The sequence below is a fragment of the Oncorhynchus clarkii genome, chromosome 10 (genome assembly GCF_045791955.1).
Source record: "Oncorhynchus clarkii lewisi isolate Uvic-CL-2024 chromosome 10, UVic_Ocla_1.0, whole genome shotgun sequence".
NCBI lineage: Eukaryota > Metazoa > Chordata > Actinopteri > Salmoniformes > Salmonidae > Oncorhynchus > Oncorhynchus clarkii.
Genome location: NC_092156.1, coordinates 20,198,441 through 20,209,962, shown reverse-complemented (window position 1 = coordinate 20,209,962; position 11,522 = coordinate 20,198,441). Strand labels below are relative to the sequence as shown.

At 41.5% G+C, this 11,522-nt stretch overlaps 1 protein-coding gene across 2 annotated transcripts; it reads right to left on the bottom strand.

Annotated features, from left to right (window-relative positions):
* Nucleotides 1-414: 414 nt before the first annotated feature.
* On the bottom strand, nt 415-10,925 carry LOC139418123 (kaptin (actin binding protein)). Of its 2 annotated transcripts, none has more exons than XM_071167331.1 (12): nt 10,584-10,925; nt 10,343-10,425; nt 8,849-8,933; nt 8,551-8,605; nt 7,903-7,981; nt 7,754-7,827; nt 7,555-7,661; nt 7,189-7,308; nt 6,127-6,190; nt 5,698-5,833; nt 3,486-3,659; nt 415-937 (listed from the first exon to the last, which is right to left on the bottom strand). In XM_071167331.1, exons 1-12 carry the CDS (start codon nt 10,792-10,794, stop codon nt 782-784), a joined length of 1,344 nt encoding a protein of 447 aa, XP_071023432.1. In that variant the 5' UTR covers nt 10,795-10,925; the 3' UTR covers nt 415-781. The 2 variants fall into 2 exon arrangements, with proteins under 2 accessions (XP_071023432.1, XP_071023433.1); XM_071167332.1 differs by having other exon boundaries at nt 415-932; nt 10,584-10,915.
* Nucleotides 10,926-11,522: the final 597 nt, after the last annotated feature.

The following is an 11,522-nucleotide window of genomic DNA, read 5'->3' as shown; positions in this document are numbered from 1 at the left end:
CTTTTGTTCACCCCAGAAATGGACCAAACAACTTTAAATGTACTGTCTTCATACTTTCTTAAACCAACTTTCATATACCAAAATGACAGGTGTGAACTTGCATTGAGTTATGAAATAATGTAAAGACATACCTGGTATAAGTCAATACAGGATTTAATTAATTTAGGACTAATAGTGATTTTCCTTAACCATTTTTTATAAGTTGACCCATTCCAGGTGGGTGCATGAAATTCTAGGCCAAGTCATTAAAATGATCTGCTTCAATGTGCTGTATGACACCGTAAAATTACTAAATACTTACTTCATGAACAAAATAAGACCTTGTCAGTGAATTTGTTGTTTTAGCTCTTTTCAGTCCTGTCAGGTCTTGACAAAATTACAGAGACCTAAATACAAGCTTCTTGACAATAATGCAAAAAACATATTTAGTTCATTTATTGTGTACATATATGGACAATATTACATGTTAGGCAACATCAAAAACATTTTTTTATCATGATGTTGTAAGTGTAGATAATTCCTGGTAAAACTGTCATTATTGGCACAGGTAACCCAGGTGGCACAGCATCTCAGTGCAAGAGGCGTCACCCCAGTCCCTGGTTCGAATCCAGGCTGTATCACATCCGACCGTGATTGAGAATCCCATAGGGCGGCGCACAATTAGCCCAGTGTCCTCCGAGTTTGGCCGTCATTGTAAATAAGAATTTGTTCTTAACTGACTTGCCTTGTTAAATAGAGGTTAAAATAGAAAAAAATACAAATAAAAAAAAACAGCTGGCTCTCACTTTGATGGGGCACTCTGCTCCTCATTGGTCACAGCATCCCTCTCTTCGGTGTTCCGTTCTGGGATTGGCTGAACTTCCGAGCCAGGGGCCAGCTTTGACCCCCTGTCGGCCAGTCGCTGAAGGACCAAGTCAGCAGTGCTGGTCAGACTGTGCTGGAGAGAGGACGAGAGGGGAAAAGATGGAAAGAAGAGAGAGAAAGTGGGAGAGAGAAAGAGATTATACAGTCAGTGGCGACTCGTCATTCAGGGCAGGTGGTGCAAAACCCCACCTGTTTTGAGCCCCACCTGTTTATAAAAAAATGTAGCACGTTACTTTGGCATTAATACGTGTCACATATCAGTTTGCAAACAATGTAAAACCATTTCTTTTAAATAATAATCAACTTAATAAAGTCGCATTAAACTGATTTCTTGAGTAAGGCAGCTCCAAAATGCACGTGTTTCAAACTTGCTCAGTGCCTTCTGTGGTAGTGGGGCAACCAGCGGAAAATACGGAGCGTAGGGGTTGGTAATGTTCTCTAATTGCGCCATGGTTGGCTCAGTGTTCTGTCACTCATGGCGACACTACGTCACCGCAAAGTCTACGGGTAGAGCTGAAAAATTCAAGCCACTTAGGTACTGCCATAGGAGTTACATTAGAAGGCTCAAGAAGGCTCAAGGTCATTGGCCACAGATAAAATGACATCAAATCATGTTATAGCTACAGTAGCTTTGATAGGACTGATAATGTCAGCAACATACTTTCAAAATCTTAGCTAGCAAGCTAGCAGTCATCATCATGAATCAAGTTGACAATCTACTGGCAAATCCTTTTCAATCCTTGTCATTTGAAGAGAAATAATGACGAGAAATTATAGATAAAACGTATCGGTGCTTACACCATAAACATTACACAAGTTGGGAAATCGCAATTTCAACAATGAGTGGTTTGGAAGGAATCAGTGGCTAACTGCCAGCATTGCAAAGCAGTCACTAGCCTGATATTCCGTGGAGTGGGTGTGTGGTCCAAGTCTGGGTTTAAGGGCCTCTTTTCCGAACTTAAAAAGGATACACATTCAACACTGGCCATGATTTCAATCCAGCATGACTTCTGCCGCGCTCAAAACAACTGGAAACTCGGAAATCTCAGACTTCAGTGAGTTCAAGACAACTCGGGGGGGGGGGGAGCACTGACTGAGAAAATAAGTTTTGAACGGTCATCCGACTTGCAAGTTTGGGCAATTTTCCACTCCTAATTTAGCCGACTGTTCTGACTTGGTGGTGCACATGTAGCCTATAGCCTGTTTTAGAGAAATGTAATTATCAAATATTGTAAGAGCTTTCATTGTCTGCTTATATGCCCCCTTTATTTATCCTACAGTTCTGACTTGGTGTACAGGGAAAATACTGTAAGAACGGATATTCTGAATTCTGTATATTTTTTAAAAGTGCTGAACAAATAGTTATCCATTCTAGGGCAGGCGTTCTGCTAGCGGAACCCCTCGACACATTCCGCTGTAAAGGCAGTGCGCGAAATTCAAAAATATTTTTTAGAAATATGTAACTTTCACACATTAACAAGTCCAATACAGCAAATGAAAGATGCACTTCTTGTTAATCTACCCATCGTGTCCGAATTCAAAAAGGCTTTACAGCGAAAGTACAACATATGATTATGTTAGGTCAGAGCCAAGTCAAAAAAACACAGACATTTTACCAGCCAAAGATAGGAGTCACAAAAAGCAGAAATATAGATAAAATTAATCACTAACCTTTGATGATCTTCATCAGATGACACTCATAGGACATCATGTTACAAAATACATGTATGTTTTGTTCGATAATGTGCATATTTATATCCAAAAATCTCAGTTTACATTGGCGCGTTATGTGCAGTAATGTTTTGATTCCATTGGCTATCTGCAAAAAAACTGGTGTTTTGCAGGTACTATTTAATGAGGCTGCCAGTTGAGGACTTGTGCAGCATCTGTTTCTCAAACTAGACACTCTAATGTACTTGTCCTCTTGCTCAGTTGTGCACAGGGGCCTCCCACTCTTTCTATTCTGGTTAGAGACAGTTTGAGCTGTTCTTTGAAGGGAGTAGTACACAGCGATGTACGAGATCTTCAGTTTCTTGGCAATTTCTCGCATAGAATAGCCTTCATTTCTCAAAACAAGAATAGACCGATGAGTTTCAGAAGAAAGTTCTTTGTTTCTGGCTATTTTGAGCCTGTAATCAAACCCACAAATGCTGATGGTCCAGATACTCAACTAGTCTAAAGAAGGCCAGTTTTATTGCTTCTTTAATCAGAACAATAGTTTTCAGCTGTGCTAACATAATTGCAAAAGGGTTTTCTAATGATCAATTAGCCTTATAAAATGATAAACTTGGATTAGCTAACACGTGCCATTGGAACACAGGAGTGATGGTTGTTGATAATGGGCCTCTGTACACTATATGTTGTTGATAATGGGCCACCTATGTAGATATTCCATTAAAAATCGTTTCCAGGTACAATAGTAATTTACAATATTAACAATGTCTACACTGTAATTCTGATCAATTTGAGGTTATTTTAAATGGACAAAAAAAATGTGTTTTTCTTTCAAAAACAAGGACATTTCTAAGAAACCCCAAACTTTTGAACGGTAGTGTAAAATGTAAACGTAAAATGTATTATAGGGACTACACTCCGTGCTATGGCACTCCATGATAATGCACCTGTAGTATGTGTAGCCCCTTGAGTGTTAGAATCGCCAGCTCTCTCAGCCCATCTCCAGTCAAATCCAAGTAAATGATGGACAGCAAAGGGCTCTTGAAGCTCCGCCTCCACAGCAGTTGGAACTGTTCCTCTGTTCCTCTCATTGGTTGCTGGAACTTGTAGCAAAGCAGCTCCTGAGGTATAGGAGCAGAAGCATAAGAAACCCTCAGCACATCAGCTAATCGGTGCCCCCACACATTGACTGTAGTTGTACTGCTGGTTTTTAACTACTTGTTATTTTTATTTCGCATTTCGCATTTTTTAAAACTGCATTGTTGGTTAGGGGCTTGTAAGTAAGCATTTTACTGTAAGTTCTACACCTCTTATATTTGGCACATGTGACTAATAGAATTTGATTTGAATCATGATTTGGATGAGAAGTTTTAAAAACACACTGACTAACATCCAAGAGTGGAGCAAAAACAAAAATATAAAAATGGACAAATGGAGTAAATCAATGGAGTAATCAGTCATTCATTTTCAGTTATGATCAGGTTAGATTTTTGTAGTAATCTCATCAAGGAGTATGTACAGTGCAATCGGAAAGTATTCAGACCTAGACTTCTTCCACATTTTGGTACGTTACATCCTTATTCTAAAAAAAACTTTATTTTTTATTTTTTTTATTTTTAAATGTCCTCATTGATCTACACAATACCCCATAATTGTATTTTATTTTATTTAACTAGGCAAGTCAGTTAAGAACAAATTCTTATTTACAATAATGATGGCCTACCCCTACCAAACCCTAATGACGCTGGGCCAATTGTGCAACGCCCTATGGGACTTCGAATCACAGCCGGTTGTGATACAGCCTGGAATCGAACCAGGGTCTGTAGTGACGCCTCTAGCACGAAGATGCAGTGCCTTAGATCGCTGCGCCACACGGGAGCCAAATGACAAAGCAAAAACAGGTTTAGAATTTCTGCACATTTATAAAAATAGAAAAAAGTGAAATATCTATTTACATAAGTATTCAGACCCTTTACTTTGTAATTTGTTGAAGCACCTTTGGCCGCCATTGCAGCCTCGAGTCTTCCTGGGTATGATGCTATAAGCTTGGCACACCTGTATTTGGGGAGTTTCTACCATTCTTCTCTGTAGATCCTCTCAAGCTCTGTCAAGTTGGATGGAGAGCGCCGCTGCACAGCTATTTTCAGGTCTCTCCAGAGATGTTAGATCGGGTTCAAGTCCGGGCTCTGGCTGGGCCACTCAAGAACATTGAGACTTGTCCCGAAGCCACTACTGCATTGTCTTGGCTGTGTGCTTAGAGTCTTTGTCCTGTTGGAAGATAAACCTTCGCCCCAGTCTGAGGTCCTGAGTGCTCTGGAACAGATTTTCATCAAGGATCCCTCTGTACTTTGCTCCGTTCATCTTTGCCTCTACCATAAAGGCCTGATTGGTGGAGTGCTGCAGAGATGGGTGTCCTTCTGGAAGGTTCTCCCATCTCCACAGAGGAACTCTGTGAGAGTGACCATCCGGTTCTTGGTCACCTCCCTGACCAAGGCCCTTTTCCCCCGATTGCACAGTTTGGCAGCACGGCCAGCTCTAGGGAGAGTTTTGGTGGTTCCAAACTTCTTCCATTTAAAAATGATGGAGGCCACTGTGTTCTTGGGGACCTTCGATGCTGGAGAAATGTTCTGATACCCTTCCCCAGATCTGTGCCATGACATAATCTTGTCTCGGATATTTACAGACAATTTCTTCGACATCATGGCTTGGTTTTTGCTCTGATGTGCATTGTCAACTGTGGGACCTTATATAGACAGGTGTGTGCCTTTCCAAATCATGTCCAATCAATTGAATTTACCACAGGTGGACTCCAAGTTGTAGAAACATCCAGGATGATCACAGAAACAAGATGCACCTGAGTTAAATTTTGAGTCTCATAGCAAAGGGTCTGAATACTTATGTAAATAAATTATTTTTGTTTTTAATTTTTAATAAATGTACAAAAAAAAATCTAAAAACCTTTTTTCGGATAGTCATTATGGGGTATTGTGTGTAGATTTTTTATTTTTTTTATACATTTTAGAATAAGGTTGTAACGTAACAAAATGTGGAAAAAGGGAAGGGGTCTGAATACTTTCCAAATGCACTGTATTTTATTAGTTTAAATACGTTTTTTTGCTCATAGCCCTTCTTCCCCTTATGAGAAGCCCACAAACTCACCTGTCCATAAGTTCCCAGTAACAGCTCCTTCTGTCCATCAAAGTCGAGGTCTGTGACCAGCGCACAGAGCACTGCGTCACACTGGTCACTCTCCGAGAGGCACGCATGGCAACTCACACCATACTTCTGGACATCCCTGAGAGCACAATGTACTGACCATTCTGACCATAGAAACCTAACTGACCACACATTGACCGAAGACTAGAAAGAGCACGGACCACACAGTGAACACAAAACACTGACCAGGACAAAATAAAATATCCTTACTGACCACGACAGAGTATGAACAAGCTTTTTTAAACAAATGACTGGCATTCTACCACTGCAATAAGATTTTTAAGGTAATGTTCCTTTAGTAAGCACATCTCGCGAATGGCTTGCATTCTTTATTCATGTATTCTTAGTCTCTAATAGGCCTGTGATACTGACCTGTACACGACGGCCATCTCTATACTGCTGGTCACCAGGAGGTTGTAACCAACGATTTCAATGTCTGAGAAAAGTGTGGAGACAAATGTTTTGTTTTTTATGGCTGTGGCGGTCATGAAATGTTGTCAGAGGGTAATTCTATTACAAATGGAGCAAATGTTTAGCATCTACGGGCTTCCATGCAAACAAGCTGCTGATGCGTGCCTTTGGAACAGCTACATTTAAAAAGTTGAACAAAATCTAATAATATAGCCTACACCATCACAATAAAATCCATTGTTGATTTACTTGTGTTAGGCCTATATAAAACTGGGAAAGTTTTAGAAATCAAAACATAAGGGCTGCATGATGTGACTCTATATTGATGATTTGGAAAAAGTTGCAAAAAAGGTAAGTGCTCTGATCCTTGTACTTGACGCGGAGAGAGAAAGACAATTGCATAGCTGCTCTGCTTGTGTTGCAAGCAAGTTAGGGGATATCTAATCAATGGAAGCTGGAATTAAAATGACAGAATGAAAAGTGAAATGAGAAAGAAAGGCTACAATGACCAAAAGCCAACAGGTAGGCTGCTATTTAGGGTATAATCTGAATGGATTTGTTGTTATGTGTAGGGTAACTGTAGGACGGTGCAACATCTGCATAGAATTTGCAATATACCAATAGCTCCACCTAGTCCACTGGTAGGCTAGGGAATGGTTCTGACCAAATGCTCTCTCCTCCTATCTAATAATTTTGTCACACGGAGCATAAACACAGATCTACAAATCTCATTGCATCCAAAAATACTGCTTGTTATTATATGTAGATCAGTCAGTCTGCTCAGTCAGTCGGTGATCAGCGACTGAGCAGAATGATGCTCTTGAACACATCCAGAGTTTTGGAAGGAAAGTACAGCCGCAAATCATAGGTTATGTCGCAAATGGCACCCTATTCCCTATATAGTGTACTACTTTTGACCAAAGCCCTATGGGCACTGGAGCAAATTAGAACACTACATAGGGAATGTACTGCCATTTGGGCACAACAATATCCAGAGGTCAAATCGGTGCTGCTCATCCATACCATCCCCTCCCGTCTCTCCTGCCCTTTCAGGGTCCGCCGGCTCTGCCCGGGAATGCAGGGGGAAGAGCAGCACGGTGGAGATGGGACTGTCCTGCTGCACCCGCCAACTCTGCAAAATCTCTAATCCACAAAAACGCATGTGAAAACACAGAAAGCAAAGTACATCAGCAAATCATAGGTTGTGTCGCAAATTGCACCCTATTTCCCATATAAACCCTATTCCCTATGTACCCTATTTCCTATATATAGTGCACTACTATTAACCAAAGCCCTACGGGCTGTGGTCGAATGTAGTGCACTAAATATGGAATTCAGTGCCATTTGGGGCGCAATCCTATAGTGATTTAGTGTATAGGCCGTCCTCACCAGGTCCAGTCTGGTCCACCAGAGCCAGCCCAACGCAGCCGTTCTGACAGCCAAAGGCGGAGAGACGACGACCGCCGGGGATACTCAGCACATCAAGCCACAACACACTGCAAAGAGAGGGAACAGTGATTACACACACACACACACACACACACACACACAACTGGGATAACAGCAGACAGAGGATACACAAACTAACTTGCTGGGCAGCTCTTGTAGCTCAGGGAAGAGTCTCTCGACTGGTTGCTCTTCAAATTGGTGAAGGGAGGCGTTCTATTGCAGAGAAGATACATTTACTAGACTCCCACACACAAATCTCACTGCACACACACAGGTACATAGGCTTACCTCCTTGTAAAGATGAATCCTCTGATCATGACCACTGAGCAGAAACACTGTCTCACTGCATCCATTTTCGCACTGCACTCTGGAACAGTTACATACTGTTGTTATTAATGTCATTAACAATGTAAGGAAGTGATAAACACTACCGTCATGCCAGGCTTTTTTATACATTCCATTTTTAAATCTTGACTCATACATTGGGTCATTCATGCACACACATTTATACTGACTCCACACACACGCACCACACACAATCATCATTTCCGCTGCTGCTATTCTGTTTATCATATATCCTGATGCCTAATCACCTTACTCATGTACATGTCTACCTCTATCACTCCAGTATCCCTGCACATTGTATGGTACTGGAACTGACCCTGTATATAGCTTATTTAGCATGTTCTTCTTATTTCTGTCTTAGTTTTGTTCTACTTTGATGTTTTTAGTACTGCATTGATATTGATTACTACATTGTTGGGGTTAGAGCTGGCAAGAAAGACATTTCACTGTACTTGTGTGCATGACATTAAAACTTGAAACTTGAAAGTGCATTGTGCACCTAAAATGTGTGTGGAGTCAAAGAAGTATAAACTATGTCAAAAGTTAGATAGGGGTTAGATAGGGGCCCACTATAGTGTGTACAGTACTTACTCTGTGTGGTAAAGCTGGAAGGGGGTGAACTGCAGCTCCAGGTTCAGACAGCTCTCTAAGAAGAGGATAAAGAAACAAGCTCAGGGTCATGTTCACTAGGCATGAAACAGAAGAAACTGAATCATAACAGGGTGAAATTGGGAGGTATTATCTGAACTATTTTGTTTTCCATCGTACAACATTTTGAAACACTTTACTACGTGGTCCTAATGAACACTACCCTGTAAAACCATGTGAATACAAGAAGGGAATGTGTGTTCTATGTGACTCTACTGCAGCAGGTGATGCGATGTCTCACGTGCAATGGACTCCAGGTTGAATTCTGACCCTGGCTCGTAGTCACAGTAGATGTTGAGGAATGGAGTGGCTTTGTCACCAGAGTCCTGGGGGAGGAGTGAAGACAAGTGTTATGGAAACAGTGATGTGTGAACACACTTTCATCTACCAAAGAGAGAGAGAGAAAATAGTATTATCATTCAGCAGACACAAAACATAAGAAAACATCCCAAAACAGAGAGGTACTATCTGAACTTGCCCATGAGAAAAACTCATTTTCAATTTTTTTACTATGTGGCCTAATGCACACGTCCGGAGTCTGGCTGGACCACTCAAGAACATTCAGAGACTTGTCCCAAAGCCACTACTGCATTGTCTTGGCTGTGTGCTTAGGGTCCTTGTCGGAAGGTGAACTTTTGGCCCAGTCTGAGGTCCTGAGCTCTCTGGAACAGGTTTTCATCAAGGATCTCTCTGTACTTTGTTCCGTTCATCTTTGCCTCAATCCTGACTCGTCTCCCAGTCCCTGCCACTGAAAAACATCCCCATGGCATGATGCTGCCACCACCATGCTTCACCCCCATGGTAGGGATGCTGCCAGGTTTCCTCCAGACATGACGTTTGGCATTCAGGTCAAATAGTTCAATCTTGGTTTCATCAGAACAGAGAGTCTTGTTTCTAATGGTCAGAGTCCTTTAGGTACCTTTTGGCAAACTCCAAGCGGGCTGTCATGTGCCTTTTACTGAGGAGTGGCTTCCGTCTGGCCACTCTACCACAAAGTCCTGATTGGTGGAGTGCTGCAGAGATGGTTGTCCTTCTGGAAGGTTCTCCCATCTCCACAGAGGAACTCTGTCAGAGTGATCATCGGGTTCTTGATCACCTCCCTTCTTCCACGATTGCTCAACTTGGCCGGGCGGCCAGCTCTAGGAAGAGTCTTGGTGGTTCCAAACTTCTTCCATTTAAGAATGATGGGGGCCACTATATTCTTGGGGACCTTCAATGCTGCAGAAATTTGTTGGTACCCTTCTCCAGATCTATGCCTTGACACAATCCTGTCTCGGAGCTCTACGGACAATTCCTTCGACCTCATGGCTTGGTTTTTGCTCTGACATGCACGGTCAACTGTGGTACCTTATATAGACAGTTGTGTCTTTCCAAATCATGTCCAATCAATATAATTTATCAGAGCTGGATTTCAATGAAGTTGTAGAAACAGCTCAAAGATGATCAATGGAAACAGGAAGCACCTGAGCTAAATTTCAAGTCTCATAGCAAAAGGTCTGAATACTTATGTAAATAAGGTATTTCTGTTTTTTATTTGTAATATATTTGCAGAAATGTCTAAAAACCTGCTTTCACTTTGTCATTATGGGGTATTGTGTGTAGATTTGATTAAATATGGGTTTTTTTCAGCAATGTAACAACATTTGGAAAAAGTCAAGGGGTCTGAATACTTTCCGGAGGCACTGTATGTGTACAGATGTGTTCACTAGGAGAAGGGTAGGGGATATAAGCAAACCTTGATGAACGTTATTCCCACGACCAGCCCCCTGTTCGGTGAAGATTTGTTGAAAGAGTCAATTGATACAATCTCTGCATCAACTGAGGAGACAGAAAACGACAGACACACATTAGCAAGTTCACTAGCAACACATTTTGTATACACATACACAACACATGAATTGATGCAATGCATGCAGCCATAGCAAGAATGCACCAATAGCAGGATACATTCTGTAGCTAGTTATCTTAATCCTCACCTGGTATGTAGGTGAACTGTACCTCTTTAGCAACAGGTCTGATTTTCTGTTGGAGGTCTTGGTACCTGAAACAGACCACTTTTCCTTTCAGAGTAGCGGCAAGTAACTCTTGCTCTCCAGCCTGACAGAGTCCGTACATGTTACTCTGGGACAGAAAGCGGCTGAAACTGTCTTCCACGAATGGACACGCTTCTTTACCCTCTCGCAGCATCCTCGTGACGTATGAAATACAGCTAATTTAATCCGAATTTGCCTACATTTGTGCAAAACACCAGCCTATGCCAAGAATCCAAAATCTCCCATCACCATTCGAGCAGCCCAAAAAACACAACATCCGGGTGTGGGAGGAACTACGAGTAAAAATTATCCAATAGGAAAAACATGTCACGATTTCTAGCAAATCAGCGTGGATGTCTTCAACCAATCACTTCACTTCGCAGTTCAGTCGCTGCAGTGCAGTACGTAAACGTCAACCACTAAGTGTCAGCAACAACTCTATTAACAAATCCATGATGTCCCTGTCTGCGCCTATAAATATGAACATCCATAAGCAAAACAACGGCATGCATACTAGTCTCTTGGCTTGGAATATAAAAGTAATCTGTTTTTGTGTTCAGTTTATATATTGATTTATTGGATTTAGTGTCCTCAAATACTTTTCACTTGTGTGGAGACTTACTGGTGTTGTCTGTGCCCAATAATGTTTCTACCATGTTTTGTGCTGCTACCATGTTGTGCTGCTGCCATGCTGTGTTGCTACCATGCTGTGTTGTCATGTGTTGCTGCCATGCTATGTTGTTGTCTTAGCTGTCTTTATGTAGTGTTGTTGTGTCTATCTTGTCTTGATGTGTGTTTTGTTTTATATATATATCTTTTTTAATCCCCGTCCCCTCAGGAGGACTTTTGCATTTTGCTAGGTCATCATTGTAAATAAGAATT

Excerpts from the sequence above, each read along its gene's own strand:
- LOC139418123 (XM_071167331.1), bottom strand. The coding sequence starts at position 10,794 with ATGCTGCGAGAGGGTAAAGAAGCGTGTCCATTCGTGGAAGACAGTTTC. Across the intron at positions 10,426-10,583 it reads ACAGTTCACCTACATACCAG|TTGATGCAGAGATTGTATCA; the intron begins GTGAGGATTAAG and ends CTGTCTCCTCAG. Across the intron at positions 7,982-8,550 it reads TTCCAGCTTTACCACACAGA|AGTGCAGTGCGAAAATGGAT; the intron begins GTAAGTACTGTA and ends TAACTGTTCCAG.